Genomic DNA, 21,764 nt, shown 5'->3' on the forward strand with positions numbered 1-21,764 from the left:
GTGGTTAAATTCGCGGGCCGACGCCAACGCACAGAGAGTGGCGTTCGAGAGGGCTCCTCGAGCTGAAGGGATCCCCCGAATTTGGTGGAGATCCGCCGGCGCATTCGCGAGTTAGTCTTTCACTTCAGTAAGGAGGTCTCTTGTTCAGGCAGCATTCATGCGTAGTCTTAGTCGACCGTAAGTGCCCTGCAAAGTGGACTTCACATGAAATTCCGCCCATGATTCCAGTTCCAAGGGAACGTACACGTTTCATTCAAAGGGCATTAAAGTGCGCGAGACGTGAATTTATATTGTATTTATTTACAGAGGTAGGGGAGAGTGGGGCACAAAGTAACACTTTTTGACTTTCTCAGTTTGTAAAATTAAAATAATAGCAGATTTGTGTCATTTTAAATGAATAATAAAAACTGAGATGATAAATTTACAACTAACACCCGTTACTTTGTACATCGCACTCATCGCAAGTTTATTGTTAAATTGTTAATTGCCCTTACATATCTCTGTCACCATTATAAGTGTTTGATCACCACATTTGAGTGATCATAATGTGTTTGTATATATATTCTGTTTATGTATATACTGTATTCTATATGTAGTACCAGTCAAATGTTTGGACACACGAATGGGAAAGTGTCCAAACTTTTGACTGGTACTGTCCTATAATATACACAAAGAATATTGGCCTTTTTTTTACTCCCTAATATCGGTATCGGCCCCAAAAAACCCATATCGGTCAGGCTCTACTGGTCGCACAAGCACATGATTTGATCGCAATATTTTTTGCGCTACAACATGGGATTATTCAATGCATGCTGATAAACTTTTATCATAGTTTATAGTTATATGGAAACAAAAGTGGTCAACCCATTCTTTATCATCAGTAGTATTATTTGTGATTTGAATTTTGTGAATGGGAGTTTCTCTTTTGCTGTGTTAAGCCGTGGACTTCAGATGCTTTCACTTTCGAATTCGTGATCTTGTTGGCACTGTTTCGCTTGCATCTACACACCTTTAATTTTTTTAAAGACTAAAACAAAAGATGGATTCATTGTTATTCTTAATTAAAAAGCACAACAACAATAAATCAGTAAGATACAATGACAAACTAGCTTACAAAATGTTTATTAACAAAAACGAATAAGATGGCATGGCACACACCACATGCCGTATTATATACCGACTAATAAATTACAGAACGGTTAGCAAACTCTGAGGAATCAAATAAATAAAAGAGAGCCTCCATAGTGTAATGTGAGGTAAACAGCAAAGATAAGTTTTTCAAAAATGAAAACAAAAAGAAAAGTAAAACTAACGGTGACAGTGCTTCAGCCCTCTACGAAACACCTTGGCAATTGAATCGGCATTGGCTAGTAAATTTTTTTGTTTACTCGCCAGACTGATAAATAGATAAATATACGTATACATATACATATACATATATATATATACACACACAGAGACATATACACATACAGTATATATATATATATATATATATGTGTGTTTGTGAAATGGCACAGTTTTATAAATATAGTATAATAAAGTACACTCTTAACATCAGTCAGTCAAGCATTATAATATGATATTCAATGTTACTTAATGATTGAACTTTTGTAATTAGAATTAAAACTTGATAACCATGTATGAATGCATATTAGTCATTTTAACTGAACTTTGGACTGGTGGTGGTGCTTTTTTGGTCATTCAGTGTTTCTGTAAAAAAAATAAAAAATTGGGGAAAAACTAACAAAAATACTGATAAGATAATAATGATACAAATTCTTAAGAATTAAAAATAATCTGATTTTGGAGTTTGACAATGAACACATTGCAACCATGCTTGGGACGGCCCACATAAACGAGCAAAAATGCTTTACATGTCTTGAAATAATAATTTCTAAACATTAAACATTGACTGTCAGTCTTTATTCACCTGTTTCTCATTAAAATGAAAGTAAATAGTGTAAATTACATCGCTAATGTCATAGAATAGCACATTGTAATGCAGTGTTACAACGTGCCCCATCTGCGCAACTGGAACTTAAAACTGGTTAGTGTCTTCTGCTAGTAATCAAAGCATTAAAAAACTATCTGAACTGATAAATAACAGATTGAAAATTAAAATAATAGCAGATTTGTGTCATTTTAAATGAATAATAAAAACTGAGATGATAAATTTACAACTAACACCCGTTACTTTGTACATCGCACTCATCGCAAGTTTATTGTTAAATTGTTAATTGCCCTTACATATCTCTGTCACCATTATAAGTGTTTGATCACCACATTTGAGTGATCATAATGTGTTTGTATATATATTCTGTTTATGTATATACTGTATTCTATATGTAGTACCAGTCAAATGTTTGGACACACGAATGGGAAAGTGTCCAAACTTTTGACTGGTACTGTCCTATAATATACACAAAGAATATTGGCCTTTTTTTTACTCCCTAATATCGGTATCGGCCCCAAAAAACCCATATCGGTCAGGCTCTACTGGTCGCACAAGCACATGATTTGATCGCAATATTTTTTGCGCTACAACATGGGATTATTCAATGCATGCTGATAAACTTTTATCATAGTTTATAGTTATATGGAAACAAAAGTGGTCAACCCATTCTTTATCATCAGTAGTATTATTTGTGATTTGAATTTTGTGAATGGGAGTTTCTCTTTTGCTGTGTTAAGCCGTGGACTTCAGATGCTTTCACTTTCGAATTCGTGATCTTGTTGGCACTGTTTCGCTTGCATCTACACACCTTTAATTTTTTTAAAGACTAAAACAAAAGATGGATTCATTGTTATTCTTAATTAAAAAGCACAACAACAATAAATCAGTAAGATACAATGACAAACTAGCTTACAAAATGTTTATTAACAAAAACGAATAAGATGGCATGGCACACACCACATGCCGTATTATATACCGACTAATAAATTACAGAACGGTTAGCAAACTCTGAGGAATCAAATAAATAAAAGAGAGCCTCCATAGTGTAATGTGAGGTAAACAGCAAAGATAAGTTTTTCAAAAATGAAAACAAAAAGAAAAGTAAAACTAACGGTGACAGTGCTTCAGCCCTCTACGAAACACCTTGGCAATTGAATCGGCATTGGCTAGTAAATTTTTTTGTTTACTCGCCAGACTGATAAATATATGCATACACGTATACATATACATATACATATATATATATACACACACAGAGACATATACACATACAGTATATATATATATATATTTATATGTGTGTTTGTGAAATGGCACAGTTTTATAAATATAGTATAATAAAGTACACTCTTAACATCAGTCAGTCAAGCCATTCCAACATCGGAGGCAGCGGCACCTTTATGTGACCATCTATAGACTCGACAGTAAAGTCTTTAGCCCTTCTCCCTCTAACCTCCATGGTACCTGAACATGTTTTTAAGGTATACACCTCCGTGCCTCCTTTAACACTAAAGATGTCGAAAAAGTCAGAGCGGGCAAGAGACTGATTACTTTGTTCGTCCATAACAGCATACAGGTTTATTGCCTTGTCCCTCTGACCTGATGGATACACTTTGGCAAGGCATATTTTAGCACAAGACCTTGAGCCACGCTGTTCGCCACATACCTCTGTGCACATTGTTGTAGCTGAGACTGATGATGTGCTAAGCTCAGGCTCCCCGCCACAATGAACTCAACTCAACACGAGTCACACAGAAGTTACCATACACGATCCTCGCCACAAGAGGGCGCTTAAAGGTCAACAAAGAACCAAAATCACCTTTCTTTACAATTAAACTGAACCATTACAGATTTGCTGAAATCAAAACAGGGACGATAATAGGTGAGCGCCAGCCAATGAGATTGCCGTTTGCGCATTAGTTCCGCCCACTAGCGGAGAAAGCGGTAGTTCTTAAAAGCGGAAGAATTCCAAAGGAACTCCGTTATTTTGACAGCAAAATACAACAAAGAATATCGTTTACATGTAGCGCGCATAAGTAGCGCGTAAATTCTCTCTCTCCCTCTCTCGCTGCGTGTGTGTGAAACAAAGCGACGGCGAGTCGTGCGCCTTCACACTAGAGTTTAACAAGAATACCAGCATGTTCACCTCTGGTTTAAGAAGCGGTCTTTTACTTGACTTTCGCTTGAAAACCATCCATTTCCTCAATATGTGCGTCATTTTTGCTGCGCGCACCTTCGCGCTCGTATACTCTCTAAGCGCTGTTTCGTTATGCTTTCAGTTTCGTTTGCCGTTTGATGTTTCTCATATGCAACCGAAATTGCAGCGCTTATGAGTTGATCAACGCGGTGGTCACGCCAGTGCGAATGCACACAAAATTTAGTCGCACAGTCAGAAAAAATGGTCGCAGTTTAGAGCCCTGCTATATCATCTGAAGCCATTCCATATCTTAATGTGAGGTTTACAGAAACTCATCTTCCTTCTGCTGCAGCTGTCAGTCATTCTCCGCTCCGTATTCAAACAGCACGTCACGTTCAGTTATGACAGTCAGCACGGTAAAACTCTCTCCCAAGATGATATATTCCCATTATAATACTTTAAGTTTAAGGTAGGAAGGAATTATCACAAACAGAAAGATTATTAGAAGCCTTTCTTCTCATGATTTCTATCTTATATTCATGAATAGTGTTGTCACGGGACCAAAATTTCAGTATTCGGTACCAATACCAGTGAAAATCCACGGTTCTCGGTACCAATTTCGGTACCAAAGCAAAACACAAAAACATGCTAATTAAAAAATTTGACTATACTTGAATTTAATCCAAACTTTGTACATATTTAATTTTAAAGGGCTTTTGAAAACCTAGAGTTATTCAACCAAGAATAACAACTAAGTTAGCTAAAAAAAAAAAAAAAGCCCAGAACTGCTTTTCTGACTGATATGACACAAATAATGTTAACCATTTAGTATAGGAGCATTAAATAGTTAATAAAGAAACGTCATTCTAATGCTCATTATATTAGCGTTAGCCATGCTTATGCTAACAATTAACTACTCCAATAACTGTTCATTTCAATCGACATTAAAATATTGAATAATATTCATAACAGAAGCGGTGTTTCCCGCAGACTTGCACTCTATTTGTGGCGGCATATATATGCAAATTCATTCTCTGCCAGCAGGAGGCGCTTGTAAAGCGGGAGAGATAGAGGTTTTTTGCCCGGTAACCGCTGTACACACAACAGTATGGAAGCCCGTTTCCGCCACTGAATAAAAAAATATAATTCTGTAAGTCATAATAATGACACTTTCTCAAAATTATGACTTAGTATCTCGTTATAATGAGAAACTTTCTCGTAATAATGACTTATTTTCTCATAATAATGACTTAGTTTCTCGTAATAATGAGAAATTTTCTCGAAATAATGACTTAGTATCTCGTAATAATGAGAAACTTTCTCATAATAATGACTTAACCTAACACTCTATTTGTGGCGGCATATATATGCAAATTCATTCTCTGCCAGCAGGAGGCGCTTGTAAAGCGGGAGAGATAGAGGTTTTTTGCCCGGTAACCGCTGTACACACAACAGTATGGAAGCCCGTTTCCGCCACTGAATAAAAAAATATAATTCTGTAAGTCATAATAATGACACTTTCTCAAAATTATGACTTAGTATCTCGTTATAATGAGAAACTTTCTCGTAATAATGACTTATTTTCTCCTAATAATGACTTATTTTCTCATAATAATGATTTCTCCATGCAAGTAAACTAAGGTTTTGCCTGTGTATTTTAACCATGATCCAAACAAAGATGCTGCATACATGTTTAGTTTGTAAAATTTTGAAATTTGAAACAAAAACAAAATGGTCTGACTTTAGCTTTGTGATACTACATAAAAAATCTGAACGTTGAAATCACCAAAACAAAAACGTCCCTATCATAAAAGGGTCTCACCCCTATTTTGATAGCTCCGCTCCACACATACGTACGCAACCCAGGCAATGATTAGTTCTGTGTACACCGGACGCGAGTGGCGCGTCGCGACAAAATACTATGGAATTCATTATAAATCAGTGATACTGTCTACACCATAGTGAGATGTGTGTGTATATATATATATATATATATATATATATACATACATATCTATGTATTACACTGGATGCAATGATTAGTTCTGTGTACACCGGACGCGAGTGGCGCGTCGCGACAAAATACTATGGAATTCATTATAAATCAGTGATACTGTCTACACCATAGTGAGATGTGTGTGTATATATATATATATATATATATACACACATACATATCTATGGTCTACACTGGATGCGGCGCTGCACGACACGACAAATCCCCGACAGAAAAATGCTGCTGCGTTCTATTCATGACGTATTGACACAAATTTCAAATGATTTTCAACAGTCGTTTTGTCGCGTCCAGTGTAGTAGACAGACTTTAGTTGTTGTGGCGCAGACACGGTGTTACTCGCCTATCAAGAAGAAACAAAGCAACCTCGGCGTCCGATCGCAGGCCTTCCGCTCCTTGAGTTCTCTCCAGCGCTGGAAAGCTGATCCGATATTTACATGGGTCCTACTTCTTGCCTTAAGCTTTCTTTTGTTCCGCAGGCGTTTGATGATAAATCATGATAAAATTCCCCATGGTTAGAACCTTATTTGATTACAGCGATTTGAACAACTGAGGATAAATAAATACTATCCAGCATAAAGCAAATTAAGTAACAGTCTCATGTGTCCACAGAATGCAGATAACATGGCGGGAAGATGCAAGGTTTTAAAAGAGTGCTTAGGGAATTACACAAATGAATATTATGTAATGGCATTTTGTTTTTACCCGTGCTCCATGTAATACCTAACAAAGTAGTGTTTTTAATCGCAATGCTGCTTTGTCCACGGAGGTTACGGGAAACAGCTGTAATTCTGCTGTTCCATAAGTACCACCTGCTGTCAGAGAGTGGATTTACAGAGACTTATATTTACATTCAGCCTGTGTGCAGTTCCTGTCTGGTCAAAAAACAGACCAAATTTGCATGCCCTGTTGTAATTTTTGACTGGTTGTTGAAAAACAAGCTTTTCTGGGTTCTACACATTTAAACAATTCGGATAAGGTATATAGAATTATTTATGGAAAAGATAAAATACATAATTTATTAATTTGTTTATTACACATTCATTTATTCAGTTATCATTCAGGAAATAAAATAATGAAGTGCAGTGGAGGGCGCGTCTGAAATGTCTCCCGTTCTCAGTCGTTCTGCGACTGAATAAATACGGAAGTTCTAAGCAGCCATGCATTATTTTTTTCCTTCTTGTTTTCTCGTGATCTCGACATAACAAAAGTTTTCTTCTCGTTATCACGACTTATTTTTCTCGTGATCTCAACATAGCAAAAGTTGTTTTCTCGTGATCTCTAAGTTGCACAACTGCGCCAACAGGTGGCAGTATAGAACTATTGATGGGGAGTTGTATACAATATCCACTATACTGTACGCGTTTGGGACAGAGGACCTTCTTCCTGATCGCTATAATTTGTGCAGTTCATTACTGACGTTTAATTAAGTTATAAATGTTAAATGCTTGAATAAATATGATCAAATATGAACAAAGGCCTCCTTTAGCGAATCGATGAGTTTTGGTAAGAAAAATATCCATATTCAAAATGTAATAATCACTTTAAAAAAATTAATCGTGTGCGTTAACGCACTAATTTTGACACCACTAGTTTATTTATTTTATTACTTTGCTGTCTCCTCTCCACCTATAAGCTGGTGTGAGGTGGGTGTTTTGGCGCACTATGGCTGCCATCGCATCATCCAGGTGGATGCTGCACACTGGTGGTAGATGAGGAGATCCCCCTCATTATGTAAAGCGCTTTGAGTTCTTAGAAAAGCGCTATTTAAATGTAATGAATTATTACTTTAATTTGATCTTTATAATGTGATGTTTACATTATTTAACATCATTTGAAGGCTGCATGTTAATGTTTAACCATTATTTATAATAAAAATTATATTATATATTAATAATGAACTAATTTTTATATTTTCATTTTGAAATGGTTAAAAAAAATTGATAATAGTTTTTGCTGTGGTACCAAAGTTGGTATCTAGAAAAGTTGAATTTTACTGGTACTTTATAGGTACTGACTACTAAAATTTAGGTCCAATGACAATAGTGTTGTTGTTTAGCTCTTCAGTGTTGTTTCAGTTTAATAACTGTGTAAAGTTAATTCATTATGAAAGTTTAGTACAGTCTTACTACAGTAGAGCAGCCTATCGCTGAAGTTTCGTTATTTTGCTTAAAGGGTTACTCAACCGGAAAATGAAAATTTTGTCATTAATTACTTACCCCCATGTCGTTCCAAACCAGTAAAAGTTTTGTTCATCTTTGGAACACAATTTAAGATATTTTGGATGAAATCCGGGAGGCTTGTGACTGTCCCATTGACTGCCAAGTAAATAACACTGTCAAGGCCCAGAAAAGTATGAAAGACATCATCAAAATAGTCCATCTGCCATCAATGGTTCAATCTGAATTTTATGAACCGACAAGAATACTATTTGTACGCAAAGAAAACAAAAATAATGACTTTATTCAGCAATTCGTCTCCTCCGTGTGGTGCGGCTGACACAGAACAGCATATGCAGTTTGTGTTCAGTGGATACTCTCCAAAATGGTGCTACGGTGACACGGAGGAGACGAATTATTGAATAAAGCCGTTATTTTTGTTTTCTTTGCATACAAAAAATATTCTCGTCACTTCATAAAATTCAGATTGAACCATTGATGGCAGATGGACTATTTTGATGATGTCTTTCATACTTTTCTGGGCCTTGACAGTGTTATATACTTGGCACTCAATGGGACAGTCAGTCGCAAGCCTCCCGGTTTTCATCCAAAATATCTTAAATTGTGTTCCGAAGACAAACGAAGCTTTTACGGGTTTGGAATGACATGGGGGTAAGTGATTAATGACAAAATTTTCATTTTGGTGTGGAGTAACCCTTTGAGTGAATTCAACGTTGACTCACTTCAGTTCAGTAACACTGTCAATGTTGCAAAATTCATGAATTATGAACAAATTTGATTCAGCTATGGAGCATGTGTGGTAGATATTCAATAGATGTACGTATTTCAGGATTTGTTGCATTGTTTGTGCTTGTTTTAATCACGATCACCTGCTGATAGCAATGTTTTGAAATTGATTACTTTATCTCATAAATTGTAACACAACTTTTAAAATTTTTGTTACCCATTAAAATATGATTTAAGAATCGGTTCAGTTGACTGTAGCTAAGTAGATAGCAGCTCCAGTATAAAGAGTAAATAGAATAAAATAAAGAATAAATTGAAAGATATAAAATTGTCTGCATCAGCTGTGAAAAGTTGTTGATTGTTACTTGTAGTTATCATTCTAGAAATTCCATATTGCATACATCTCCATTATAGTAGCATTAGCTTGATTTTCTTAATGCATGTTTAAGTATTTTATTTGTCTTCTGCTTTGTTTTTGTCATAGCAGTATTATTTTCCTCTGCTGTCTCTAGATCATTCTGTTTCTCAGCCCATTATGGTGCAAAGGCGACCAGGCCAGAGCTACAACGGGAACGGAGATGCAAGCTCTGTACTGTCCCCTCGCTCAGAGGGGGGTGGTCTGGGTGTGAGTATGGTGGAGTATGTCCTCAGTTCTTCCCCTGGAGACAAGATGGATGGTCGCTACAGAAACGGAGGCTATGTGAGTCAATTATCTTATTACACTCATTGGGTATCTTATTACAACACGTTTTTTTTCTTCTCTCAAGCATATGTTATAAAATCAGGACAGAATTTGTGGAAGTTAATTGAATAAAAAGAATCTGAAAGAAGCACTAGTGCAGAGGTGGACAACATCAGCCCTGGAGAGTCACAGTCCTGCAGAGTTTTGCTCCAACCTGGATTAAAACTCACCTGTCTTTAGCTTTCTTGTAACCCTTAGTGCTGGATTAGCTTGTTCAGGTGTGTTTGATTAGGGTTGGAGCTGAACTCTGCAGGACTGTGGCTCTCCAGGACCGACTTTGGCCACCCCTGCACTAGAGAATACATGGAGTGTTTAAAGGGTTTGTTCACCCAAAAATGAAAATTCTGTCATTAATTACTCGCACTGAACCGTAATCAGCATTGTTTACTTTCAGCATGCGCGCTTTCTACTGAACGTAAACAACGCTGATTACATTCTGGGGTACTCTCCAAAATGGCGGAAGACGATAACTTGGAGAGAAGAACGGTTGAATCATTTGTTATTATTGTTTTCTTTGCGCACAAAAAGGATTCCCGCTGCTTTGTAAAATTACGGTTGAACCCCTAATGTCACATATGGAATATTTTACCGGTGTCCTTGCTACGTTTCTGTGCCTTGATCGTGGTAGTATTCTTGTTGTCTATGGAGGGTCAGAGAGCTCTCAGATTTCATCAAAAATATCTTAATTTGTGTTCCGAAGATGAACGAAGGACTTACGGGTTTGGAACGACATGAGGGTGAGTAATTTATGACAGAAATTTCATTTTTGGGTGAACTAACCCTTTAATTCTTGGTTTATGTAAAAAAACGGAATGGGTATTTCTCCTTTTTGCCCCATAGAAATAAGTAACTGGTCCCACCCCTGGGTGGGTGGGACAGCCTAGGTTACTTGGCAGTGAACTGACTTACTGTTGTTTACAAACAAACACACCCCAGAAAAGAGCAGTCAGAAACAGAGCTATCTGTAGATTTTCATTGTTATTGATCCTTTAGGATTTGACACATTGTTTACATACGATATATAAAGATATGCCAATAAAAATCACACAGAAGAAAGTATGTCATGTCATTTCCCTTTAAGGAAATAAATATGGTCATTTTTTATTTCATGGCTTTAAAAAGTAAAGATGCACAGAGCTGGGTAGATTACTTACAAATTGTAGTCTGTTACTGATTCCAAATTACATGTCAAAAATGTATCAGGTTAGATTTGATCTAATCTTATACCATATTGATATAACAATACAAAGATTAAGAACATATATTCCATTCATTGTTATTAGCAACATGAACGGCATTAAACATTATATTATATCAAGATTTCCCAGACTAGGGTTTGTGAAGGAACTGCAAGGGGTTTATGAGTTTAATGAAAAAACTAATAATCAATTAAATCATAACAATTTTAAATTAAAATAAGTCATTATAAAATCAATCAAAATAAAACACTTACTAAAAAATATAAATATTTTTTGTTTATCTGCATGTCATGTGCCAATAACCTACATCAGAGAACCATGAACATGCAAATGTTATACTCAATAAAATCTTATTTTAAAATCTTAGGGGTACTTTAAGTAAATACATTAGGTGAAAGAGGATCAGATGAAAAAAAAGTGTGAATTCATGAATTTGTGCATTTTAATGTGTTTGAAAGACAAAAGCCTTCTAAAGGCATAGAAATACATGGTTAAAGAACCTACAGAGTGATAATTCAAATAAAAATTAACGTGTTCATTAGTTGATGCAGTGTTGAAACACTTCTTAAACATGAAATTATTTTTGTAAATCCAGTCTTTGTGTGAATGTGAACAAAACTGGAAGACTTTGAGTGTATACAAGCGGTCGGTTATTTTAGAAAGGAACATTAAAAGGTGAAAAAGAGGAATTAGGGAAAATCAGCAAATTATGAATAATTTATTGCTATTGTGTAAATAGTTTAGATTACGAGTATTTTAGAATGTAATTTAATCTAATTACAGGTACTTAATTTTTAGAATCTGATTACGTAATCCCGTAATTACTACCCTGCTCTGAAGATGCATATCGCCTGCTGGTATTTTATTCTATTTTTTATCTTTGTATGGCTCAAAATCTGCAAAGGGTTGATTAAATGTAACAAATCATGTAAAAAAAGTATGATCTTTTATTAGAAAATGAAACATTTTTATCAAACTTTGATAATTGCCTTAATCTTTTAAACAACTGAAAAATAGTGATCAAACAACAATTTATAAAAATCACCTGTCAAGTTCCCGATTTTATGTATCAACATATGAGAGTCAAATTTTATGTCTAGGGCAGGGGTAGACAAGTTCGGTCCTAGAGAGCTGCAGTCCTGCAGAGTTCAACTCCAACCCTGAAAACAAAACTCACCTGCCTATAGCCTTAGTAATCCTGAAGACATTGATTAGTTTGATTAGGGTTGGAGCTGAACTCTGCAGGACTGCGGCTCTCTAGGACCGAACTTGCCCTGGTCTAGGGTCTCCTCTCAAGATCAATCATTTAACAGTTATATTGCCAAAATTTTGAAGAAAGATCCGTCAAGAATAGAAATGATTGAAAATAGGGTAATTCTGTGTCAAATCAACTGAATTTTAGAAACTTCATCACACAATAGTGATAATAGTTCAAACATTAAATGCCATGGATGAATATTTACTGGGTAACGTAGTATTTTGTAGAGGGGGGTTATTAGACTAGATTAAGATAATTCATACACAACCTGAAGTAATTTGGCCTCGGAGATGGCTTTGTTTAACTTGATTTATGGTGATTCCAGGGTGGAGCAGATGCAGATCCAGATGGCAGGGAGAAAGGTGATTCAAAAGAAAAGACTTCTCCATTTGAAGAAGACAAAAGTCCTGAGATGCAAGTCGGAGACGAAGGGGATGCCTCAAAAGCAAATTCCAGAGGATTGCTGAATGGGATGGATCGCGACTGTAAAGACTTCAAGTATGATGGTTCTTTTGCTTAAACTTGTAACAGTATTAACAAAAAAATGTAACTTTCTTTTAAAAAGTATTTAAACAGCCCTCTACAGTGCTACACTTGCATATGCAAGTAAATTTCCATGCTAGACAGTCAAGTAATGTCTATCATTAGCCATTGGCTAACAATTTGTTAGAATTCACTCACCAGTGTTTGAGTTAGAGACTAAGTGTAAGTTTAACACCAATATTTCACTTACCCTCATTCATTTTGAATACTGTTTCACTTTAAAGCACAGTTTTAATTTACCTCAATGGATGGGCACCGTATTTGGCGTACCATAAACTCTAGTGTGAAGGTGCCCGACTAGTTGTTACTTAGCTGAGAGCGTTCACTGTTTCTCTCTCACAAGCAAAAAGAGGGAGAGCAAGACAGGGCTGCACGATAAATATTTAATGCTCATCTTATCAGTACTGACAAGATGCGCGTTAAATATCGCATGCCATTTATTGTGCAGCCCTAGCACATAGATTTGATGCATGAGTCGGCAAATATTAAACACAGCCTCAGCATGATTATGGTCACTATATTCTTTTAGTAAGGGTTTCATATTGAATCTAGGGGGTAATCTATTAAACTGTGTCTGTCAAATGCGGCTTTACCGAGCTCAATGGCTCTGCCCTGAGCAGATATAAACTAAACACTATTGGCTATTTTAAAACGGGGTTGCTCGATATGTTCCGCCCTGTCTTCCTGTTTCAGTTGAAATTGTCACCACATAGAATAACGCTCTGTGTTTCAAGGCACTTCAGTGGACCTTTAAGAACAAGTGGAAGCCACTTCTGGTTTCTTCGGTAGTAGGCAGAGCTAATGTGCAAACGGCAGTGTCGTTGGCTGGTGCTCACCTATTACAGTCGCTGTTTTGATTTCAGTAAATCAGTTTGAGCGAATGTAGACAACATGATTAATATTCATAAACCCAGCAGATCATCAGATCTTAGTGTGTTTTATATTGTTATCAGTAGTAGAATTAGTATCTTTATATTATCAGTATTATTGGTAGGGTTTTTGCCTTTCTTTTTTCTTCTTCCAGAAAAACTTAATGACCAACAATGTCTGAACACCACCACTAATCATAATTTCAGTTAAAATGGCAAATATGCATTCATACTTTTTCATTCATACATGGTTATAATATATATATCAGTGGCATGCAGTTTTAAAATGAGGAGGCAGTTACAGTATCTCACAGAAGTGAGTACACCCCTCACATTTTTGTAAATATTTTATTAGATCTTTTCATGTGACAACACTGAAGAAATGACACTTTGCTACAATGTAAAGTAGCGAGTGTACAGCTTGTATAACAGTGTAAATTTGCTGTCCCCTCAAAATAACTCCACACACAGCCATTAATGTCTAAACCGCTGGCCACAAAAGTGAGTACACAAGCAAAAAGAGGGAGAGCAAGACAGGGCTGCACGATAAATATTTAATGCTTTAATTTAAGGGTTTTTGCCTTTCTTTTTTCTTCTTCCAGAAAAACTTAATGACCAGCAATGTCTGAACACCACCACTAATCATAATTTCAGTTAAAATGGCAAATATGCATTCATACTTTTTCATTCATACATGGTTATAATATATATATCAGTGGCATGCAGTTTTAAAATGAGGAGGCAGTTACAGTATCTCACAGAAGTGAGTACACCCCTCACATTTTTGTAAATATTTTATTAGATCTTTTCATGTGACAACACTGAAGAAATGACACTTTGCTACAATGTAAAGTAGCGAGTGTACAGCTTGTATAACAGTGTAAATTTGCTGTCCCCTCAAAATAACTCCACACACAGCCATTAATGTCTAAACCGCTGGCCACAAAAGTGAGTACACCCCTAAGTGAAAATGTCCAAATTGGGCCCAAAGTGTCAATATTTTGTGCGCCCACCATTATGTTCCAGCACTGCCTTAACCCTCTTGGGCATTGAGTTCACCAGAGTTTCACAGGTTGCCACTGAAGTCCTCTTCAGACCTTGAGATGCTCAATAAGGTTTAGGTCTGGAGACATGCTTGGCCAATCCATCACCTTTACCCTCAGCTTCTTAAGAGACTTCCTTCTGGGATGACAGCCATGCAGACCAATTTAATGCAGTGTGCAGCGTATGGTCTGAGCACTGACAGGCTGACTCCCCACCCCTTCAACCTCTGCAGCAATGCTGGCAGCACTCATACGTCTATTTCCCAAACACAACCTCTGGATATGACGCTGAGCACGTGCACTCAACTTCTTTGGTCGACCATGGCGAGGCCTGTTCTGAGTGGAACCTGTCCTGTTAAACCGCTGTATGATCTTGGCCAGCGTGCTGCAGCTCAGTTTCAGGGTCTTGGCAATCTTCTTATAGCCTATGCCATCTTTATGTAGAGCAACAATTCTTTTTTTCAGATCCTCCGGGTTCTTTGCCATGAGGTGCCATGTTGAACTTCCAGTGACCAGTATGAGAGAGTGAGAGTAATAACACCAAATTTAACACACCTGCTCTCCATTCACACATGAGACCTTGTAACACTAATGAGTTACAGTGTACAGTCACAGAGAAAATGGCTTATTGGGCCCAATTTGGACATTTTCACTTAGGGGTGTACTCACTTTTGTGGCCAGCGGTTTAGACATTAATGGCTGTGTGTTGAGTTATTTTGAGGGGACAGCAAATTTACACTGTTATACAAGCTGTACACTCACTACTTTACATTGTAGCAAAGTGTCATTTCTTCAGTGTTGTCACATGAAAAGATATAAAATATTTACAAAAATGTGAGGGGTATACTCACTTCTGTGAGATGATGTGTATATATGTACTCGCGCTGTGAGTGTGCATGAGCGCACAGTCTCTAGGAGAGCACGCGAGGCCTGGATGGTTAAACACTGGCAAGAATCAAAAATAAATGCAATTTATAAACTTTAGTGACGATGCAACATTGCCGCGATTGTGCAAGTGACAATTCCTGTGTCAACTGTGCAGTGAGCAGCTCGCTTATAGTACAGAAGCGATGTGATTTGAAGCCATTTGCGCATTTTGAGAGGGAAAGAGATTCACTTTTTGTTTGTGAAATTATGTCCCACAAAAGGTTTTCAAATTACTTTATTCAATGAAGAAATATGAGTTGCACCTCACCTTCAGCATAATAATTATTTTAATAATTAATTAAATTAATATAACAATTAATACTTTTGACTAATCTGTTTTCTTAAAAATGGTTTAAAGGCTGAAATGTAAAGTTTATAATTTTATAAAACTTTGTTTTTGTGAAAACTTGTATCTGAACTGTAAGTTATGCTTTTTACAGTAATTTTACAGTTTAATATGGTACTATAGACATTGCCCTAACCTGCTCATATGGTATTAATTTTATTTGTGCAGGTCTTAAAAAGGTCTTAAATTTGAGCTTAAAAATACTGCAGAAACCCTGCATTGCCTCCTCTCACGTGACTTTCCCCCATTCATCTCAATGAGCCTCCAGAAAAGTCATGGCACGCTTTAGGGTCTCTGTAGAAAGTCTATGGACCGAAGGGAGGCAAGCCTCCACTCTAACTTTGCCTGCGGGTGTCGCTGTTGGACAGTGTTACTTTATAAAAACGAGTGACTTTTAGACTTTTAATGTCATATTTAGTCATATTTGCGTTTTTATTTTTGTAATATCGATTATTTTCTCATCCACTTTTGAGGAGAGGAGACACTGCCTCCCTTGCCTCCTCAGAGGAAACACCCCTGAGATATATATATATATTAGGGATGCTCTGATCGATCGGCCGGAGATCGATAATCACATTTTATGACTCGGCCGATACTTGGCCGATCTCATGAACCGATCGCAATTTGATGACGTCAACGCGTGATGATGTACATGATGCTTGGGGACATAAATGATTTGGTGCCACAGTCATGTCATCGTCGTGTGGAAATGCTATGACGTTTCGAGAAACAATGAAAAATTCGCTATTTGTCGTATGTTTTGCATGATGATATGATGAATGGATGGTTCATTTTTAACAGCAGATTCAGTGACGTTAGAGCTGACTGGAAGGCCTGGAAGGCAAAACATCCTTAGAACTGCAGTCAAGTTTTACATTTGTTTTAAGCCACGAATATTTAGAACATTTCTCAAAATAAAAAAGTACAAAGATATTTGAGCAAGCGCAAGTTAGACACTTGTGATCCATATACAGCACCTGCAGCAGAATTTCAATCACTAAACTAAATATTTCACTGAACTCATATTAGAGTGCTGAAAACATGATGGAGAAGATCGTTTGAATTGTAATTGAATTTCCAGAGTTGTATGATCCATCAAAAATCTCATACAGAGATAGAAATAAAAAATTCGGAGCTTTTTCCGGGTAAAAATAAAAATACGTGCAAAATGTCAAAGTTAACTGTATATAACACAAATATGACTACGCTAAATAACAAATAATACAAACAACATTTCCGTTGCGGTTTATTTAGTTGTTAGTAAATACAAATATGACATTGATGACAGTAAATATGGCAACGTCTGCCTCGTGACCAAGACGCGAGCAATGCCTCGACTGCACAGAACGCCTCCACTTGGAGAGAAAGCGGCAGCCGCTTGCCACATCCCGTGTAAAATGGCCCTAAAACGCTTAACTTAATTTTGTGTGTTTCGTTCATATTCTGGGCTGAATCTGTACGCCTGTATATATCATCAATGATGTTTACATTGAATTTGGTCTATTAATATCACTGTTTTAGTACATTAGTAATAGTACAAAATATCAGACCGTTTGACGGAGAGTGAAACTCTGAAGTGCTCAGTCAGAGTGTTCTGTGAGTGAAAATATATCTGTGCTAATCATATACTCAGCCTCCGACTCACACACTCGCGAGGAAAATCTGAGAATTTATTAGCCATTGGCTAATATTAGACATCATTTAATCGCCCAGAGTGAAGATTTAGTCGCATATGCGAGTGATTTACTTGCAGTATAGAGGGTTGACAGTCTATGAGCACGAAGTGCTTACAATGTGCGCAAAAACGGCAAAGCACAAATGGAAGAGAAATTGATGCGTAGTGTATTATATCTGTGCAACAGTTATTGTGCCTTTCTTTTAACAGTTTTACATTTCAGTTACTGTGCACGTTAAAAACAATTTATAGTCTTTTCTACGCCCGTGTTTTGTTCTCACAGACATCCAGTAGCAAGTAACAAAACAACATTAAACTCCGGCAAGAAGATAAAGTCCTTTTTGCAAAATCATAGACATGCATTTACAAATCAAGTATAATGGGAACACAGAATGATCTTGGAGAGAGCTTTACCGAGCTGATTGCTGTAACCGAACGCGACCAGGGTTTAAAGGCTGAACGAATGATTGACAGTCACAGCGGAGAAAAGAGTTTGTGTGAACTTTAATGTAAGGACTTAAATATTCATATGTAGCTCACATTAAGCTATCGTATGGCTTCAGAAGTAACACAGAATAATTCGCGCAATCGGGGAAAAAATAAATAAAAATCTCGGATTTGGATCGGCTCTCTCTGACCGATACCCGATCCGAGAAAAATGGCACTATCAGAGCCGATACCCGATATGAATATCGGATTGGCGCATCCCTATTTAGTAGTAGGTGTGGGGTTAGGATTAGGCAATCAGGTAGCGACTTCAACAAGGGGGTGCATAATCTGGCAGGGGTGCAGAATTCGGCACAACACCGGAGCTGATCGCAGCCACTCTAATGCTTGTGTTTATACCGGCCAGCAACCAGCAATCCAGAAACAGGCGTTTCTGAAGCGGCTCTCCATGCTGCATGGCTAAAAATAGTCTTTTGTGAGTTGTCACAGCGTGGAGGACGGAACAAAAACTCATCGGAGCCGTAAGGTATAACGGTAACATAAAACGCTGATCGTGGGCTGCTTTAAAATGAAAATTTATTTATAAAACAAAATATCTTCTTTGACCATATTAGCCTACTCAATAGCATTAACACAGGCTTTACTCCTTTCAAACGTTATCTGGAATGTCACCGTTTCGGTCACTGCAACTTCCCGATCAGGCGAATGAACACACACAAAATTGTCTGCCTCATGAAAAAAATTAATATTTAAAAAAATTGTTATTATTTGCCTCATTTATGATTTATTTCATCCACCTGCGACCCACCCCCAAATAATCAGAAGGCACTTTTTATTACCCGACCCGCGAATTATCCACAGCACCCGTGGATATAGGAAAAGCTAAATATGTTTGCTGCGTAAATCAGACGGACTTACTGAAAATGCAATTCTCTGCCAGCAGGAGGTGCTTTAAAGCGGGAGAAACGGAGGTTTCCCCAGTAACGGCTGTACACAATGCAGCGCTGAGCTCACAAACGCTGATATTACATACAAGATGAAATGAAAATGACATCCAAAATTTTCTATAGATGGTCTTCCTTCAGAAATACAGTGATATAAAAACACCTGCGCCTCGTTTTGATTTTTAAACGTTAAGGATGGGCGACATGGGCTTTAAAATATATTACGATAATTTCTGATGTTTATTGCGATAACGATATCAATGACGATAATTTAGGGAATCCTGTTTCTTTAGAGAAAAGTATTATCTTTCCTATTTTTACCCAAAATAGGGTGTTGTGAGCATTACTGAGTACACACTTAATGTAATGACGGTTTAATTCATACTGGAAGCCGGAGGGCGCCCTTGCGCAGAAACTCCACATATGCGTAGTAGAAGTAATGCTCCAGGAAGAAGTATCCAGTGATCGCTGTAACTGAATAAAACGCAGATAGAGAAATTTTAACTGAGGAAACCTGAAGACCATAAACATGCGATTGCACAAAATATATGGTATCGGTGTTCTTCAAGCAATCTTGGGTATTTTTTATAAGGATAAAGTATATTTATAATGCAATGCTAATCGACATAGACTTTATCACTGAATATAATGCTATAAAATAGTATGATTTCTGCCTTATTCTGTAATACGAAACCACGTCTGATTACAAAAATAAGTTATTTCAAACACTCGACTATGTTATGAAGTTAATATGGAGAGCATGTCAATAAATTAAAATATCTTTGTTGGACAACAGGTTTGTAAACGACTCGTACACACATAAAACTGTCGCACACATGCTACTGTAGTACATTTACTCAAGGCTCAGACCGATTTTTCTCACACTGTACAGCCCTATCCAAACCTGTTCCAGATTGTAGAAGGAGCTGCTCAATTTCACGTCTGCCTTCCTTCACGTCACTCCACACAGTCGCACACAGAAATATGTCAACAACTAGACTTTATCGTTATTATCACGGGAAGACGAATTCTTATCGTGTGGAGAATTTTTACCGGTATATCGCAAATGATAAGTTATCGCCCATCCCTATTAAAAGTGCAGTACGTGCTCATGTTTATTCAACGATGCCTTTTGGAAAATCGGTCAGTTTTGATATTTTGGCCAGCGCCACAAATAAATAAATGTATGGGAAACACATCCCACAGCACAACCACCTGAGCCCAACTTCAGTCTACTCATCACCTTAACTTTAACTGCGTTTCTAGCCGGCGCCATAGCCAGACTGATAAACAAACACAGACCAGAAGTTAACTTCGGGCCAGGCGCGTTCGCCCGATGAAATGGTCTATATAAAGCTTGAAGCATCAGAATCGGCACCTGTATCGGCCAATCACCATGACAAGAAATCGGTACGCCGTATCGGCTGCAAAAATGCTGATCGGAGCATCCCAAATATATATATATATATATATATATATATATTTATATATATATTAGGGGTGGAACGATACATGTATTCCATGAGTTGCGCACTTGAAAACAAAGCCCACTAGACCGTTGACCATGTGCTGATTCTGAATGCATCTCTCTCACAGACTGACAAAGGTGTATACTTTAAAGGCTTGTGCACTCAACTGTTTGCGAAATGGAGCTTTGTGCTCGTGTATCCTACCTCTCTCATTCGGCACAAATCCAAATATTCCATAATATTTCCATATTTGCTATGTAATGTATCTGAATGCTAAACTATTGTTTATGTAAATTATAGGCTTTGTAATTCAGTCGCGTTCCAACGGACCGTGACATCTGTGTACCGTTCCACCCCTTATATATATATATATATATATATCAAATGGCTGCAATATAACAGAGTGAAAAATTTGAGGGGGTCTGAATACTTTCCGTACCCACTGTATATATGTATATATATTTATTATAATACTCTACTTTAACCTCTTGTCTTGACGATATTTGTCCTCTCTCCTCCAGGTCAGCACGGGCTGCCCCTTCTAACCCCTGGTTATCCGCTTTATTCAAGCAGGCTCGGGTAACCCCACTGCTCAAAAAACCTACATTAAACACTTCACTTACAGATAGCTAAAGACCTGTCTATCTCCTTCCGTTCATAGCGAAAACTCTCGAACGAGTTGTTTTCAACCAAGTATCATTGTTTCTTTCACAGAACAACAAACTGGACGCTAACCAGTCAGGTTTCAGGAGTGGCCATTCAACTGAGACTGCGTTACTGTCAGTTACGGGAGCCTTGCGAATGGCAAAAGCTTATTCCAAATCATCATTTCTTATTCTGCTGGATCTATCTGCTGCTTTTGACACTGTCAATCACCAGAGCCTCCTGTCTGCTCTCTCATCACTGGGCATCACAGGGATTCCACTTCGCTGGTTTGAATCCTATCTCACTGGTAGGTCTTTCAGGGTGGCCTGGGGAGGGGCGGGCTCCAAAGCTCATCAGCTGGTCACTGGGCTTCCTCAGGGATCAGTTCTTGGACCCCTCCTCTTCTCCATATACACTACATCACTGGGTCCCATCAAACAGGAACATGGCTTCTCCTACCATTGCTCTCTCATTTCAACCAGATGATCCAACGGTAGCTGCCTGGTGGACATCTCGGCATGGATGAAAGAACATCACCTACAGCTCAACCTGGCAAAGACTGAGCTTCTTGTCTTCCCTGCCACTCCAACTCTACAGCATGATTTCACCATCCAGCTAGGTTCTTCTACAATTACCCCATCGA

At 37.5% G+C, this 21,764-nt stretch overlaps 1 protein-coding gene across 1 annotated transcript in view; it reads left to right on the forward strand.

The window, feature by feature from the left end:
* The window catches only part of LOC107569211 (pumilio homolog 2-like), an 88,125-nt gene that overhangs the window by 12,219 nt on the left and 54,142 nt on the right, over positions 1-21,764 (forward strand). Inside the window, exons 5-6 of the mRNA XM_016255233.1 lie at positions 9,527-9,714; positions 12,539-12,711. Coding sequence (XP_016110719.1) covers positions 9,527-9,714; positions 12,539-12,711 — 361 coding nt within the window. The remainder of the gene's footprint in view (positions 1-9,526; positions 9,715-12,538; positions 12,712-21,764) is intronic.

Source organism: Sinocyclocheilus grahami, unplaced genomic scaffold (assembly GCF_001515645.1).
Source record: "Sinocyclocheilus grahami isolate Dianchi unplaced genomic scaffold, SAMN03320097.WGS_v1.1 scaffold1323.1, whole genome shotgun sequence".
Classification (NCBI taxonomy): Eukaryota; Metazoa; Chordata; class Actinopteri; order Cypriniformes; family Cyprinidae; genus Sinocyclocheilus; species Sinocyclocheilus grahami.